This window comes from Pelmatolapia mariae, linkage group LG9 (assembly GCF_036321145.2).
Source record: "Pelmatolapia mariae isolate MD_Pm_ZW linkage group LG9, Pm_UMD_F_2, whole genome shotgun sequence".
NCBI lineage: Eukaryota > Metazoa > Chordata > Actinopteri > Cichliformes > Cichlidae > Pelmatolapia > Pelmatolapia mariae.
In genome coordinates, this window is record NC_086235.1 from 5,606,947 (window position 1) to 5,621,738 (window position 14,792).

General features: G+C 41.8%; 1 protein-coding gene across 1 annotated transcript in view; it reads left to right on the forward strand.

Annotated features, from left to right (window-relative positions):
- LOC134635081 (nebulette-like) overlaps positions 1-14,792 on the forward strand; it is a 39,751-nt gene that overhangs the window by 17,122 nt on the left and 7,837 nt on the right. Inside the window, exons 23-39 of the mRNA XM_063484594.1 lie at positions 841-951; positions 3,911-4,012; positions 5,340-5,444; positions 5,578-5,691; positions 8,245-8,349; positions 8,731-8,835; positions 8,971-9,078; positions 9,930-10,040; positions 10,539-10,655; positions 10,736-10,846; positions 10,964-11,068; positions 11,150-11,254; positions 11,865-11,969; positions 12,162-12,254; positions 12,925-13,017; positions 13,484-13,588; positions 13,994-14,171. Coding sequence (XP_063340664.1) covers positions 841-951; positions 3,911-4,012; positions 5,340-5,444; positions 5,578-5,691; positions 8,245-8,349; positions 8,731-8,835; positions 8,971-9,078; positions 9,930-10,040; positions 10,539-10,655; positions 10,736-10,846; positions 10,964-11,068; positions 11,150-11,254; positions 11,865-11,969; positions 12,162-12,254; positions 12,925-13,017; positions 13,484-13,588; positions 13,994-14,171 — 1,873 coding nt within the window. The remainder of the gene's footprint in view (positions 1-840; positions 952-3,910; positions 4,013-5,339; positions 5,445-5,577; positions 5,692-8,244; positions 8,350-8,730; positions 8,836-8,970; positions 9,079-9,929; positions 10,041-10,538; positions 10,656-10,735; positions 10,847-10,963; positions 11,069-11,149; positions 11,255-11,864; positions 11,970-12,161; positions 12,255-12,924; positions 13,018-13,483; positions 13,589-13,993; positions 14,172-14,792) is intronic.

The following is a 14,792-nucleotide window of genomic DNA, read 5'->3' on the forward strand; positions in this document are numbered from 1 at the left end:
AGCCAATAACAGAGCCAGATCAGTTTCTTCAGTCTGTCTGTGTCACCATCTCTGATTCAAGTCAAATCACGCTGTGCCACATGTGCCATAATAAAATAAAATGAAAAGAAAAGGCTAAAAAAAATTCACCTCATTTAACAACAACAACAACAATAACAACAACATTACATTTTATTTTCAGGCACCCGTCAAGACACTCAAGGAGACCTTACAAGCAATAACAAAATAACAGTTTTATCCATACTAGTTAAAACTCATACATCACTCATTGGTTTGTCCTTGTACTCCTGATATTATATTACACGTTTACAGATATGCAGCTGTTTTATGTTTATATGCAATATATCTAATGTTTGGCAGTCTGCAGTAATTATTATTATTACAGTAATTATTATTTTCTTCACAGATTCATAGACATTAAGCATTTTTTTAAATGTAGAACTCTTATTTCTTTATAAAGTCATGCACACATTAGCAATCAGTTGGGTTTTGAAACACGATTAAAGCAAAATCCAAACAGAAGGCAGCCAGTTTATTCTGCAGGCCTTTTAACTTCAGTCAGTTTTTGTATTCATTTGTGCATCACGCTGTGAATTCCTCATTTTCACAGTTGGAAGTCGGCTCGTCTTATTTTTAGACAAATGAACAAATGCGTTTTCAGACGCAATCCAGCACCAGGATGAGTTAGTCATCTGATGTTTTCCTCCCTAAATTTATCAGGCTTCTGTTTTTCTGCATCTCTCTTTTCAAATCCTCCACATCTCCTTTTCTTCACTTATTTAATTATTTTTTTCTTCCTCAGTCCTTTTTGACTGTCCTCTCTCTTGTGTCTCTCTGTAGAAGTTCTATAAGGAGAAATATAATCGGGAGAAGGGGAAGTCCAGCTACGCCAACATGAAGACGCTTCCTGAGGTGGAGCACGCCATGGAGGTCAACAAGAAGCAGAGTGAAGTAAATATGTGCACTCATATTTACCTGTCCGTCTGAGTCAGTGATACAACCAGCTGTTATGTAACGTTTGTTCGTATAACTGTGCCGACAGCAGTTCATCAGCAGAACTTAACAGTTTCTCTATTAAATTACAGTAAAACACAACAAATAACTGTTATTTTGCAGTGCATCTGTCAAGCTACTGTTAACATGTTTTACTGTACTCTGCTGCATAACATTGCGCTGTCTGTGATTGGCTAGGAAAGTCTGATACTGAAGCTCTGAGCTGACTGATGTTACTCGTGGCCTCACCATCACCATATTTGTGTGTTGAAACTGGATCTGACGATTGAGAGGACAACGTTTGATTAATGAGTTGTTAACCAGTGAATGTGAACTGTGAACCAGTGAACTGGTTCATCCTTTTATCAACTCCGAGGAGAACTGTAATTAAAAGTGGACATTGTGTTTTATTGAGCAATGGTGCAGCATCATTACATACAAATACAACAAGACAAATTCACAGCAGGTGATGGGAAAAGAGGCGAGTCAGCGTTTGCACAAGTCGATCAAAAATGTACTCTGCTTCACGCTGTATCGCAAAAAACCTTAGCTTAGATTCTCCAAACACCACCGACATTCAGCTCATTAAAGCAAGGAAGGACAAAGTTTGGAGAAAACGGAATGAAATCATTTTATTCTAAAACGATGCTGCCGTCAGTTCTACTGGTTTTTTAGCTGTTAGAGACAAATATTTGTGCTTTTCCAGAGCAAGTTTATGAAAATGTAACAAATAATCCCAAGAAGTCATCAGGAAAACGTTCTGTAAGGTCCATCAATTAAACAACAAACTTCTAGATACTGGAAGTATTTTTGCAACCAGAGGAGGGACCACCTGCTGGCCATTAGAAAGAATGCAGTCTATGCACAGTCTATGATCTCTTTGGCTCTTGGCGAAGGCGGTCGCACTTTTCTCCTGTCCTCTCTCCCTTGTCTTCCCTGCTTAGCCTCTTATGTCCTTGTCTAGTCTCGTGTATTTTTGTATTACTTTTCCCTGGAACACTAAAACCTAAAAGAGGAATTATGGATTTGATCAACTGGTCCCTGAATGCAACTGACACCATTTTCTCAACGAGAAGTCTGGGCTCGGGTGAGCCTGAGTGTCTTGGAGGTACTCTCCCTGCCGGATACACGATGGACGGGTGGCATAACTGGAGGGTCCTGTGCCTGGCAGGACTGTCGATCGAAGACGCTGAAGATATCTACCTATTTGGAACCATGATAACAGGGTTCTTGCTGATCGGAGCTGGCTTGGCCCTGGCTTATCGAAGATTAAAGAAAGCGGAACCGGCTGTTCAAAACCCCACAAGGCTGCCCGCTGGGATTGAAACGATGGGACGAGGCATGAGTTCTCAAAATGGGCTCATTGAGTGCAGCACGGATAAGATCTTGGAGAAGCTTAAGGCTGCCGTGAAAACTCAGAATAACACCTCTGAGCGCAAATTGGATCACATCTTGGAGAAGCTCACTGCGGTCGTGAGTTCTCAGAATCGGCTCTTTGAGCACAAGAATGACAACATCACGGAGCGCAAGTTTGATAACATCATGGAGAAGCTTGCGGCTCTCCAACGGGAGATTGAGAGACCAGTGTCGGACTGTTAGAACAGCTTTGAAATTCATATGAGTTGTTAGCACTAAAGTAAAAACCACCATCACTTCATGCGGCTACCACTTCGGCGCAAGCTGCGGTCTCAAGGTTGGACCTGAACAAAAACACCCAGATACAGACTGTGCTTAGACTGTTTCTTCCTTCTACGCAAGGCCACCTGGGTTGGCTGGAAGACTGTTTACTTAGCCTGGCAGGGCGAAGGACACTGTCTCAGCTGAACTCTGGACACACACACACATACACTGATACACACTCATCCCCCCTCCCTTTCCAAACGCCTTCGATGCTTGTCCCCTCCCGGGGAAGATGGCGGTCGACTGGACCAGCGCAGACATGCTGCAGGACCGGATGTGCCGTCTACACCGGCTCTCTCTTACCCTTATACCCGCCCCTGTTGCTTGTCTTGTGTTTCTATGGTGTATTGATAGTCATGTGCTTTTTGTGCTGAGGTGGTTTTTTTTCTGTTATCAAACTGTTCTCCCACTAGGAGCTCAGTCTGAGTTTTTTTCTCCTCCTCTCACCTCATGTTATGTATTTTCGTTGTTTTTTCCTATCAGCCTACCTCTCTGACACGTCTTCCCAATGTGTTGTTTGTGTAAGTTTGGTCAGAAAGTTCCTTTGTAAGAGTTCATGTGCCATTAGCGTGCTATACCTAATTATAACCTATAATTTCCTTCGGGATTAATAAAGTATTCTGATTCTGATATTAGACCATTAGCTGTTATTTTAGTCTTCCTACTACAGTGTCCTTTAACTGTGAATACTGTAAAATATTATTATATTCACCTGTTTAATATGTAAAATAGAATGAATAAATATGTTGGCAAGAGACATGATTTGTGGTACCAGAATCTTTCTGGATTCCATTTATAGTCCACGATTATGTCAGAGCTAATAATAAACTGGAATAAAAGGTGGAGGAAAGGAATCAAAGCTACCAGAGACAAACAAAGATAGTTGTCATCAAAGTAAGAGTGCAAGTGGAAAAAGCCCCACTGAGATCTGAGACACACAAGGGAACACAGGAGCGACTAGGAAAAGACTTAATTAAATAATTTTTGTGATAAAAGTGGAGCTGTGCATGTGATCATCATGCTAGCTAAGTGGCTTTACTCATAATGTAGGACCTTCTGTTTCCCGACAGCAGTTTTCAGTGAATTCAGCTGGTTTTTTTTCTGTTTTTATGACCAGTGTGTTTAACACCTGCGTTTTATTTATGTTTTTAATTTTGAACTTCACTGCACTTTTGTTTATGTTGGTTTTATTAAAGTAACTCTTCCTTTGCTCCTTAACCTCCTCTGCTGGTCTCAGGTCAGCTACAGGAAAGGTAAAGAGGAGCTTCATCACTACAACACGGTCCCAGACAGACCTGACATCGTGAACGCCACCAACGCAGCTAAACTGGCCAGCGATGTAAGCGTGTGTGTGTGTGTGTGTGTGTGTGTGTGTGTGTGTGTGTGTGTGTACGGGTTCGTACTATCCTGGTGGGGACCAAAATCTGACTTTTACTATCCTGGTGGGGACTTTCTGCACCGTGGGGACCAAAATCCAGGTCCCCTCGGGGTTGAAAGCAATTTTCACACTCAAAATGCGGTTTTACTGTCAGGGTTACAATTAGGTTATGGTTAGGTTTAGGGTAAGGGTTAGGGTTAGGCAGTCATTTTTAATGGTTAGGGTTAGGGTAAGGGGCTAGGGAAAGCATTATGTCAATGGGATGTCCCCACGAGGATAGCAAACCAGACATGTGTGTGTGTGTGTGTGTGTGTGTGAACATGTAACCACATTCCATCCAACACTCATTTCCATGACAACGTTCCTGTTCAGCTGCTTCTCTCTGAGTGGAAATGCTGATTAATTATAGAAAATGTTCTCCTCTTAACACTGAACTGTCATTATGTAAGAGTGTTTTGTAGCTTTATGGGAAAGTGTGTGTGTGTGTTTGTATTTCTGTCCTTGTGAGGATTTGTTTTGGAAAGTGGGGACATATTGACCTGGTCCTCTCTTTGGGACAGACGTCCAGGGGTCTCTTTGAGGGTTTGGACTTAGTTTCAGGGATCCAATTTAGATAAAGACTAAAAGTAGAAAGTATGTGTTCGGCTGTAATAACATCCACTTAGCGTTCTTTGTGCTTTACAAACAGGAACCACTAACAGCTAATTCAGTGCTAACAAATGTACACAAACAACGATGCACCAGGTTCACTAACAAGAGGGTTTGTGGAGAATACAGCAGACGTTGTACGATAATGTCAACATTTCAACTTTTTTAACAAACTAGAATTTTGACTTTATTCTCAAATTATCAATAATATATTATTTAATTATTTATTTATTCATTGTGTGGCCCTAATACACTGCAGCAGTTTTTAGGTTTTATTGGGGGGCTTTGTCTCTGATTGATTTCAGTTGGGTTTACTTATTTTTTACTGAATACCTGGTTTTGTTAGTATTAGATGCTCTTAATATATATTATGTGGATGATGTTTACCAAGGGCAAAATGTAAGGATTTTGGAACAGATATTACAGTTAAATCTCTTTACTCCCACTCATGTAGACGTCTCAGTCTCAATAAATATCTGCTCCGGCGCCTCCTGATGCTTGTAAAGTTCACAGATTTATCAAATGACCTAAAAACTGAAACTAAAATAACTAAGTTTAACTGAAGTGTATTTTCACAGCTGTTTTAATATTTTTATATTTGTTTTATTTAGTCTTTCTTGTGTGTTTGTGACATCTACAGGTGACATATAAGAGTAATACTAAGCAGCCCGTCTACAGTGACGAGTCTCTTCTGGCCAGAACTGACATCCAGCACGCCAAAGAGGTCTCAAAACTGGCCAGCCAGGTAACACGTAGCCTTCCCAGCATGCACTAGTATCCACTTTGCAGGTCAGCACTATAATGTGTGGTTAAAAGACTTGGAAAAGATACACTTACATTTAACAGCTGATGTCTCTGTGTATCTCGCTCTCCTGCAGGTGAAGTATAAGGAGAGCTTCGACAGACAGTTAAAGGGGCAGAAACCTCAATACAACCCGCTGGAGTGTGTTTCCTTCAAACAAACGCAGGCTGCTGCTGCTCTGGCCAGTCAGGTGAGTGAACCGTGGTCACATGATCAGTCACACACAGGTTTAAGTTCTAAATAAAGCACATGATGATCTTCATCAGGTATTTTTTTGACTGTAGGTCAGCCTAGTCTAACTGGGTGAGTATGAAAGTGCACTACAAACGAAAGCTGTTAAAATGCCTGCATGTGTGTGCTATATATGCTTAATGGGAAAGCAGTACAGAGTGGGAACAATATTTTACTCTTTGACTTCTGTGGGCGTCATTATACTAAAGTTAGTCAGGTGTTGTTCAGATGTGGTTGTTGGGCTGGTGAAGCAACAGTATGGTTTCCCCTTTAGTCTGAAGTCGTCCCACTCTGTTTGAAAAAGTGAATAAAAACAATTAGATAGATTATGGATTACATTAAAGCATTATGCTTTAATGTAATCATTTTTAGTACTCATTCGTCACAAATACGTTTTTTTTATATTTTACAGAATAATCCGATTTTTTCCCGTAGATCACCTGGAGACATTTTTGTTTTTCCTTTTAGTCACTGAGATAATCGAGTCGAAAAGGGAAAAAGCTGCGTGTGTGTCATTCTCTTTCACACACACACTCACGAAAATTCAGTCTGTTGTGTGGGCGTAACCATGGCAACCTTTCTAAGGCAAATGGAGAGGGATTGTGGGATGAAAGCTGGAGAAGTTGAAGAGGTTACACACACACATGCTGGTCTATCTGCAGTTGTGAGGACATTTATTGATATAAGCATTACTCTTTCTCTCACCCTGAACACCATCATCACTATTAAATATTAAACAAATCTAAGCCAAATATGAGCCCAGCTCTAACATGAAACCTAAAACTACATCTGAACCTCGGGCAGCCCCCCGGAGTTCAGATGTCTTTACAAAGTCACCATAAATTTCACTCCAAACAAACAAAAAGAGAAAATAAGAGCTGAACAGTGAAAAGAAGCACCATACAAGCACAAATAGACACACACACACACACAGAGGCAGCCGTTTTAGTCCACTCACTGCCCACACAGCTGCAGAAAAGAGCCTCCCCACTTCACCGCGTTACATAACAGCTTGTTGTGTTGAACGCTGCCCGGTGTTCAGGAATGCTGCACGTTCACACAGTGCTGCATTTTTAGAAAAGCCTCCCTTTGAGACGCTCAGCATCATGATACATAGGCGGATCTCTGAATGCAGGTTTTTAGTAGAAGAGGTTGGTGAAAAGGGGGCTGAAACTGGAACCGATTTTGGCAACACAACTGAAGAAAACATCAAAGTAAATTTTTATATGTGGAACTCAAAAGGGAAATTTCTCTTTTTTTAATACTTCTCACACTTTGCTGTTTCTGCAGACGGTAGAAAATGTGGCTCGTGTGATGTTCTGACCCTGAGATTTGGGTTTGCTGTTTGCCATTATCTCTGTGATGAACTGAAGCCAGAACATCTTTATTTGGCAGAGAAAGAAGAGAGCTTTACAATGACTGACCCTGATGGACATTAATGTCTGTAAAATGTCTGCTCATCTTTCACCTTTAACCAGGAAACATAATCACCACACGTCACACTGAATCACTGTGATGCTGGATCCATTTTGGATACCAAAGACCCCAGTAGTTCTCAAGCAAAATTGGCAGTGATTTTTTTAAACATATGCAAACATACATGGAAATATGGTATATAAGGTGTAACCAGAGTTTGTACTCACCTAACAAACCACCTCGGCCACCTTGTTCAGCACAGCCTGAGGCACCTTTCTTGTACCTTTCTTGGACCTCAAAGATCTTCTTTGGATATTTCTGAGTTTTCTTCCCTCGCTGCTTCAATAATGTGGAGTTGCAAAGGTCAGTGTTTAAAAAAAAAACAAAAAAACATCTGAAAATGGTCAGATACAAACACTGAAAATGAGTGAAAAAACATCTTTGGGAACGTTTTTTTATCCCACCTTCTTCAGATTTATGACTAATAACGGTCCCCTTACTGTGTAAGTGCGTCTGATAGTTGAGCTACAGCTAACCAGCTATTAATGAGGCCTGGCCTTTCACGTCGTGCTTCTTTACTGTGGTCTGCAGACTCACTGTGATGGTGGACCTCCGAATGATTAATCTGCTTCTCCAGAAAGAACCTCGTCCATATTTAGCCAGACCTTAGACTTAAACATTTCTATAGCGCGAGGTTCAGTTAGCTTTGTGAAAAAAGTAGCTGGTAGAAATATCCTCAAAAGAGCTACTTCTTACTTTCTTTGAGATTTGTATTTGACATTTCAGAGCACTTTGTCAGTTGTACTTGAGTAAAGACGTTGCATCTGTTCTTCAACTTTCACTAGAGTGTTTTTTAACACAAGTATCTGTACTTCTTAAGTACAGAATGTCTGTACTTCTGCCACCTCTAGCAGAGCACCACTTAAAGCTGGACAGATAAGTGAGTAAAACCAGAGTGAACGGGAACAAATAAATCTCTTTGTTTTGTGCTGGCAAACGTTGCCATTCCTTAAAGAAATCACATGTGCCCTGGAAATCATTTTAAAATCCCTGGAAAACCTTGAGTGCTGATATGCATTTTTCCTCTGTCTTCCAGGTGAAATATAAAACCAACCAGAACCAGAAACCAGACGGTTCTTCCGACCTCCCGAACCTCCTGCAGCTGGAGCACGCCCTGCACGCCACCAAGCTTCAGAGCAATGTAAGCCACGTGCTATTAGACAATAATTCAATATGTTCTACTGTCAGAGAAAAACTAGCTATGTTTCATAGAATAATAACAAAGATTATTATTTTTATTAAAGTGCCAAGCTGCAGCCTTCAAAATAAAAGTCTCTGCAAAGCCCATGCGGATGTTGCAGGAGTTAATAAAGAGTTTAACATCTGCTACCGACACACAATTACAATAAAAGTCCTGCATCCTGCTCATGTGTCTTTATTTATTTTATTTTAGTTTGTTGAGTGAGGACATTGTTGGACTGGACTCAGGCTTATTCAGCCAGCCTTCTGCTTGTTGAATAAGCCTGTGCTTATATAAATAGTAATCTTGTATAATAGTGTCTATTTGTGTATATGTGATCAGGTAGAGTATAAGAAGAAGTACGAGCAGACGAAGGCTCATTACCACATAGCTCTGGACACGGCTGAACAGCTCCACCACAAGGAGAACGCAGTGCTGCACAGCCAGGTACACACACACACACACACACACACACACACAGACAAACAAAGACTTTCATTGTCTGATCATTTATATTGTATTTACATTTATATTATATTGTGTAAGTGCGTCTGATGGGTTTGTGTGCTTTGTTGTTTTCAGGTCAAGTACAGAGAGGAGTATGAGAAGAACAAAGGTCGCTCCCTGATGGAGTTTGGAGACACTCAGACCTACAAGGTGTCCAAGGAAGCACAGAAGATGCAAAGCGAGGTGAAACGTCTCTGCAGCTCTGACAGAAACAGACTTTATGTGTTTCTTTACACTCCAATCAGAAGTTTCACTCTGAGTTTTGGATCCAGCAGATGAAGACTTCAGGTTTGGCGTGTTGTGCGTCTTTGGTTCTAACTTTTAAACTTTTTACGTGACATGTAGCAAATAATCCAAACAATATTTTGGCCTGCAGACTGGAGTGAATGAGTTTGGAGAAATTAGAGCTTTTTTATTTGCACAGAACACAACGAGCATATATCTTTACTGCCTATTATATAACTTTGAACACTGATTTCACAGCTGAGAAAATCGAAACCTAAAATAAATCATAAGTCATATAATAATACGACTCCAGAAGGAGCTTAAATCAAGGAAAGCTATCATATTGTTTAAAACAGAGTTTAAAGTGTATGATTGTCCTACAGAGAGAGCCTGCAGGTGTGTTCACAGCACAGCCACGGGTTATTAACGCTCAGCTCGCATCATGAAAAACTGACACTGGACTCGACATGAACGATGCTGCAGAGTGATGTCACTTCTTTTTCTGTCAATCATTACCGACATGAAAACAAATCTGTTGTATTTTAGAGAAACCGAGATCAGCGTGTGCCACCTGCTGTGGATCTGTGCCCCACAGTTTGACCAGTTAGACTCCAAATCAGCCTCTGAAGGAAAAACCAGTGAAGCTCCAGCACGATGAAGCGATCATACTTTTGTGGGGCTTTACAATTATTAGTTGTACAAGTATGAGGGTTATCATGCACCTGTGCCTTAAAAAGCTGCAAATATTAATGCTGATCACATCTATCTGTGTCTCATTGTTCTCTCACTGTGCTGTGTGTCTCTTACAGAAGGAATATCGGAAGGACTATGAGGAGCAGATGAAGGGCAAAGCCTTGGTGGACGTCGACCAGACGCCTGGATACCTGACAGCGCGCCATGCTAGCAGCCTGCTGAGCGAGGTGACGTAGCCTCAGAGGGATGAACTATTTAAAGCCATGTTAGAGGTTTTATCAAGCTGTGCTCAAATCTGGAAGTGCAGATAATCCATAATCCACTGATTTCCAACATCTTTTGGCTTGTGAAGCACTTGCGATGTGAATTTTGGTGATTGTTCCTTTTTCTGGTTTTTCCTTTTCATGTCTTTTATTATCTGAAAAACTGAAAGAATTTTTATACAAAATCAGTGAACAGTATCCACATATATTTGTTTTAAAGAGTTTTAATAAGAGGAGGAGCTAAATGTATCGACTATTTTGCTTATTTAAACAACATTTGGCAGATTCTAAGGAGAGAAGCAAAGAAATCAACACATTTTTAATCTATTTATGTGAAATTTAGCACTTCACAAAGAAAAAGAACATTTGGCTTTAATCAATCAAGCATTACATCTTAAAAAATAATTTATGTTTTCATTTTTAGTTTCCCTGTTTTTGCTTTTCTTCGCTCTTTCCTTGCAGAAAGAGTACAAGAAGGACCTGGAGCAGGAGGTGAAGGGGCGGGGCTTATCTGGTGTTGGTCTTGAAGAGACACCTGAGCTGCTGAGGGTCAGAAAAGCCAATCAGATACTGAACCAGGTAAAATAAAGACACACACAGATTTCTGAAAGGTGTAAGTGGCCTGATCTGAACTGGAGTTCCAACTGTGGTGTTCACAGAAGGAGTACCGCAAAGATTTGGAGAGGGAGATTGTGGGGAAAGGCATGGAGCTGAGTGCTGATGTGCTGGAGATACAAAGAGCCAAGAGAGCCTCAGAGATCCAGAGCCAGGTTTGTGTCATTGGATTAAAACGAGAACTAAATGGAAGATCTTTCTCGGACATCTTATTTTTATAAAACATGCAGCATGCAAACATTGAGCTGATGGTTCCTGTCTGCCTGATGCAGAAGTCGTACAAGCAGACGGAGCAGCTCAGAGAAAACTCATACGGGACGGTTACAGACACTCCTGAGCTGCTGCACGCCTCCTACCTCAAAGACGTCTACAGCCAGGTCTGTGTGTTAAAACAAGATGCTTTAAGTGAAACGACAAGTTCATCCCTCCAATCTAAACCCACCCCCCCTTCTCTGTAGAAGAAGTATAAAGACGAGGCGGAGCGACTGAAGGGACGCTACAGTCTGGTTTCTGAAACCCCGGAGATGGAGAGGGTCAAAGCCAACCAGAGACACATCAGCTCTGTGAGTGCTCGGTGTCCACACGATCTGTTCATTTTATTCTTGTTAATTATGATCGGTCAAAAGCTTTGAAGTTTTAGTTCCTGTGATTTTCATGTAACTTCAGAACAATAAAACAGGGAAGTAAATGCACAAGATTGTTGTCATTTTTAATCTACTTTTTATTATTTTTATTGTTGTTCATAATAACGTTTTCTTCTCATTTTAGTAATGATGACTTGATGAGCACATGTTATTCTCTAAACATGAAAGTTCTGCGTGCAGCATGAGTCATAAGCACAAATATTTAGATCCCAGACTGCAGGCTTTGGGCACGTACACAATAAAGTCTCTTATTCAGTATTTTTATATAAAAGTCTTACACTACTGCCACAAACACCAAGAACAAAGTGTGCAAACGTAGAAACAGACATTGTATTTTCAGTCTTCATTGATTATAATGCTGCTATTTCAGAGATGAACATAAAACAATTCTTCATTTTCAGGTTGGTCATTGTTTTGCAGGGTCGTTGTAGTCAGCAGTCAAAGGCGGTGATATGTCTAAAAGGTTATACGTCATAACTCTAAAGTGTTATTAACACACTTGTTACAGCAGCGTTTTCTTTCCTTTTAGCTGCGATACTGCTGGGACTCAAAGATGATGAGAAACCTGACGTCATCGGTCACAGAGACGCCAGAGATCGTCCTCGCCAGAGAGAACGCCAAGAAGATCAGTGACGTACGTTTACTTGTTTACACCGGGCTGCAGAAAAACAGTTTGCTTTTTTTATATGAGTGAATGTTAAGCTCAGAGAATCAATCTTCAGAACACTGAAGTAAAGTGTGTTTTTGAGTGGGAGTGGAGTTTAAGTAACTGCCACCAACAAGCAGCCTTTATAGCAGCAGATGACTCACCTCCAGCTCTGTTCAGGTCTGGTACAGGGAGGAGGTGGGTTGTGGCACCGCGGTCATGGACACACCTGAGATGGAGCGAGTCCGACGTAACCAGGAGAACGTCAGCTCAGTGAGTACACAGACAGCGGCCTTACAAAGTGAACAGGGCAGCAGTCAGCGAGTCGGTGAGGTTTGTTTACACGGTCATGATGTGGGGATGAGGAGTGTGAGGACCGAGTGTGGCTCTGGGGAAGTGGAGCAGGAAGCCAGAGTGTGAGTGAGTCAGCTAATAAAACAGAACAATCATACATTCAGAGAGTGTCTCAAACACACTAAATACATGTTGGAGTCGGTGCTGGTTGGATACTGACAGCTTGTCCGCTGCTTGAGTTAAATAAGCAGCTAATAACAGCATTTCAATGAGGAGCTCAGTGGTGAAAGGAAGGGTGCTATTTCCATCTGCAGTGGTTTATATTTGGTTCTTTGGGTTTGTTAAGCAGAGGACAGCAGCAGGGAGATATGACACTAAGTCAGAAACAGCATGAAAGGGGGAGGCGGGTTGCCAAGGTGTTTGCAGATAGTAATCAGTTGTAAGTCGATTAAAGCAGCTTTAATGGTGCGCTCTGTATTAAATTTACCCAGAATGCAACGTCCAGTTCTCAGTGGCTCATCTGTGTAGAAGAAACCGAGCGTGTGACTTGTCTTTCACGTCTCTCAGAGAACTAACTGCAAGAGTTTAGCATCACCTGATCTGGCTAACCTGATGACCCCTGACCTGACATTTCTGATTTTGCCACCAGGTCAAATACAAGCAGAGCGCAGTGAAGGCCACCAGCGTCGGAGTGACTCCAGAGCTAGAGAGAGTCAAGCAAAACCAGGAGAACATCAGCTCGGCAAGACACACACACACACGCACGCACACACACACACACACATACACACACGCACAAACCAAAACAAACCCTCAGTCAGTTCCTCCAAAGTGTAGATTATCTGAAGCGTCCTGGTTGTAGTGGGAAGGAGGCAGACGGTGTGTTAGTGATCGATCTGAATCACACAAACTTTTTATTTACCACCACCATACTCAAATTCTCTCTTCAACTGCTCGCTGAGGTCAGAGGTTTTTGATAGGACGCACTTCAATCAGAGGACAGCTGATGAATGAAAGAAGAGCAGAAGTGATGACGGTCCAAAGTGTGCAGGGAGTGAAGTAGAGAGGAATTTTTCTCTGAAGGTTCTGAAACATAAATCTGCAACAAACTCAGACACGCACACACACACAAGTAACCTCTCAGGGTATTATCTGTATCTGTAATGTACGTGTGTGTGTGTGTGTGTGTGTTTGTGTGTGTTAAATAGGTGAAGTACCAGCGCGGGCTGCAGGAGGTGAGGGGGCGGAGCTGCAATGAGCTGGACACACCTGAGTACAGACGTGTCAGGAAGACACAGGACTCGGTCTCCATGGTAGCAGCCTGGTTGCTGTGGTTCCCACCTGTGCAGTGGGAGGAGCTAACACAAGTGATGAGTGATGTGGCACCAAGCGTGGGACCGCAGCACGGATACTAACAAACACCAACAAGCTGACAGCACGGAGGACAGAGCAGTGTGTGTGTGTGTGTGTGTGTGTGTGTGTGTGTGTGTGTGTGTGTGTGCGTGCGCGCGCAAGTGACCTTAATGAGTGTGGTGTGTGTTAACAAATAAAGATTTAAAAACACTCCCTGTGTGTGTTTGTTTATTTGCTCACTGACTACATGCATCCTGACCAGTGTGTGTGTGTGTGTGTGTGTGTGTGTGTGTTGTGCTGTCTAACACTAGTCTGTGTTTAAACTGTGTCTCAGTCACTGATACTGACTCCTCTGCTCTTCACAGGCAAAGTACCACGAGGACTTTGAGCGGGCGCGCGGTCGAGGGTTCACGCCGGGGTTGGACGATCCCAGCATGGAGCGCTACCAGAGAGCCAATCAGATGATGGGAGAGGCGGGCTACAACAAAGGCATGCACCACCAGGTGACAGAGATGGACAGACGACCAGGAGGCATCATCGTAGGTCAGTGAAAGAGCCTGTGTGTGTTAAGGATTCAGCGGTTGGTGTGTCTGCTGGCTGCTGTGTGGTATTGCACCAAGAAATGGATTTTTTTTTAAGTCTATTGGCCAGCAGAGTCACATGACACAATCATCTGATGTTATTTAGTTGTGGAATTCTTTATTCTTCTTAGCTCTAACTGTGAACTTTGGACCTACAAAGAATGTGATGCTTCATCAATAACTTTTGTCTCCTGTAGTTTCTGTTATGTGTTATTCATATAGTGTTTCACAATAAAAGCCTCCACATGAAGCCAAAACCCCTGAAATGACAGCAAGGTTTAGATCTTGTCCAGGTGGTTGACGTGCTGAGTCTGGTTTAAGTATTATTTTATGGTAAAGTGGAGCCACTTTCCATTCTGTCAATCATCGCTTTGTTACTTTCTTTTCATAGTTTGTTTTTTGAGTGAACAGATGAGCTGTGATTTGGACTTTTTCTGGTATCACAGTCATGTTTAATTTTACTTCAGCCCTCTGAGTTTATATCTGTTAAGGTCAAGAACAAAGTCAGAGAAAAGTCAGTTCAAATGAAGTCATGGAATATTTATCAACTTAATAATGTTGGATTGTTTCAGTCACTGCTTCT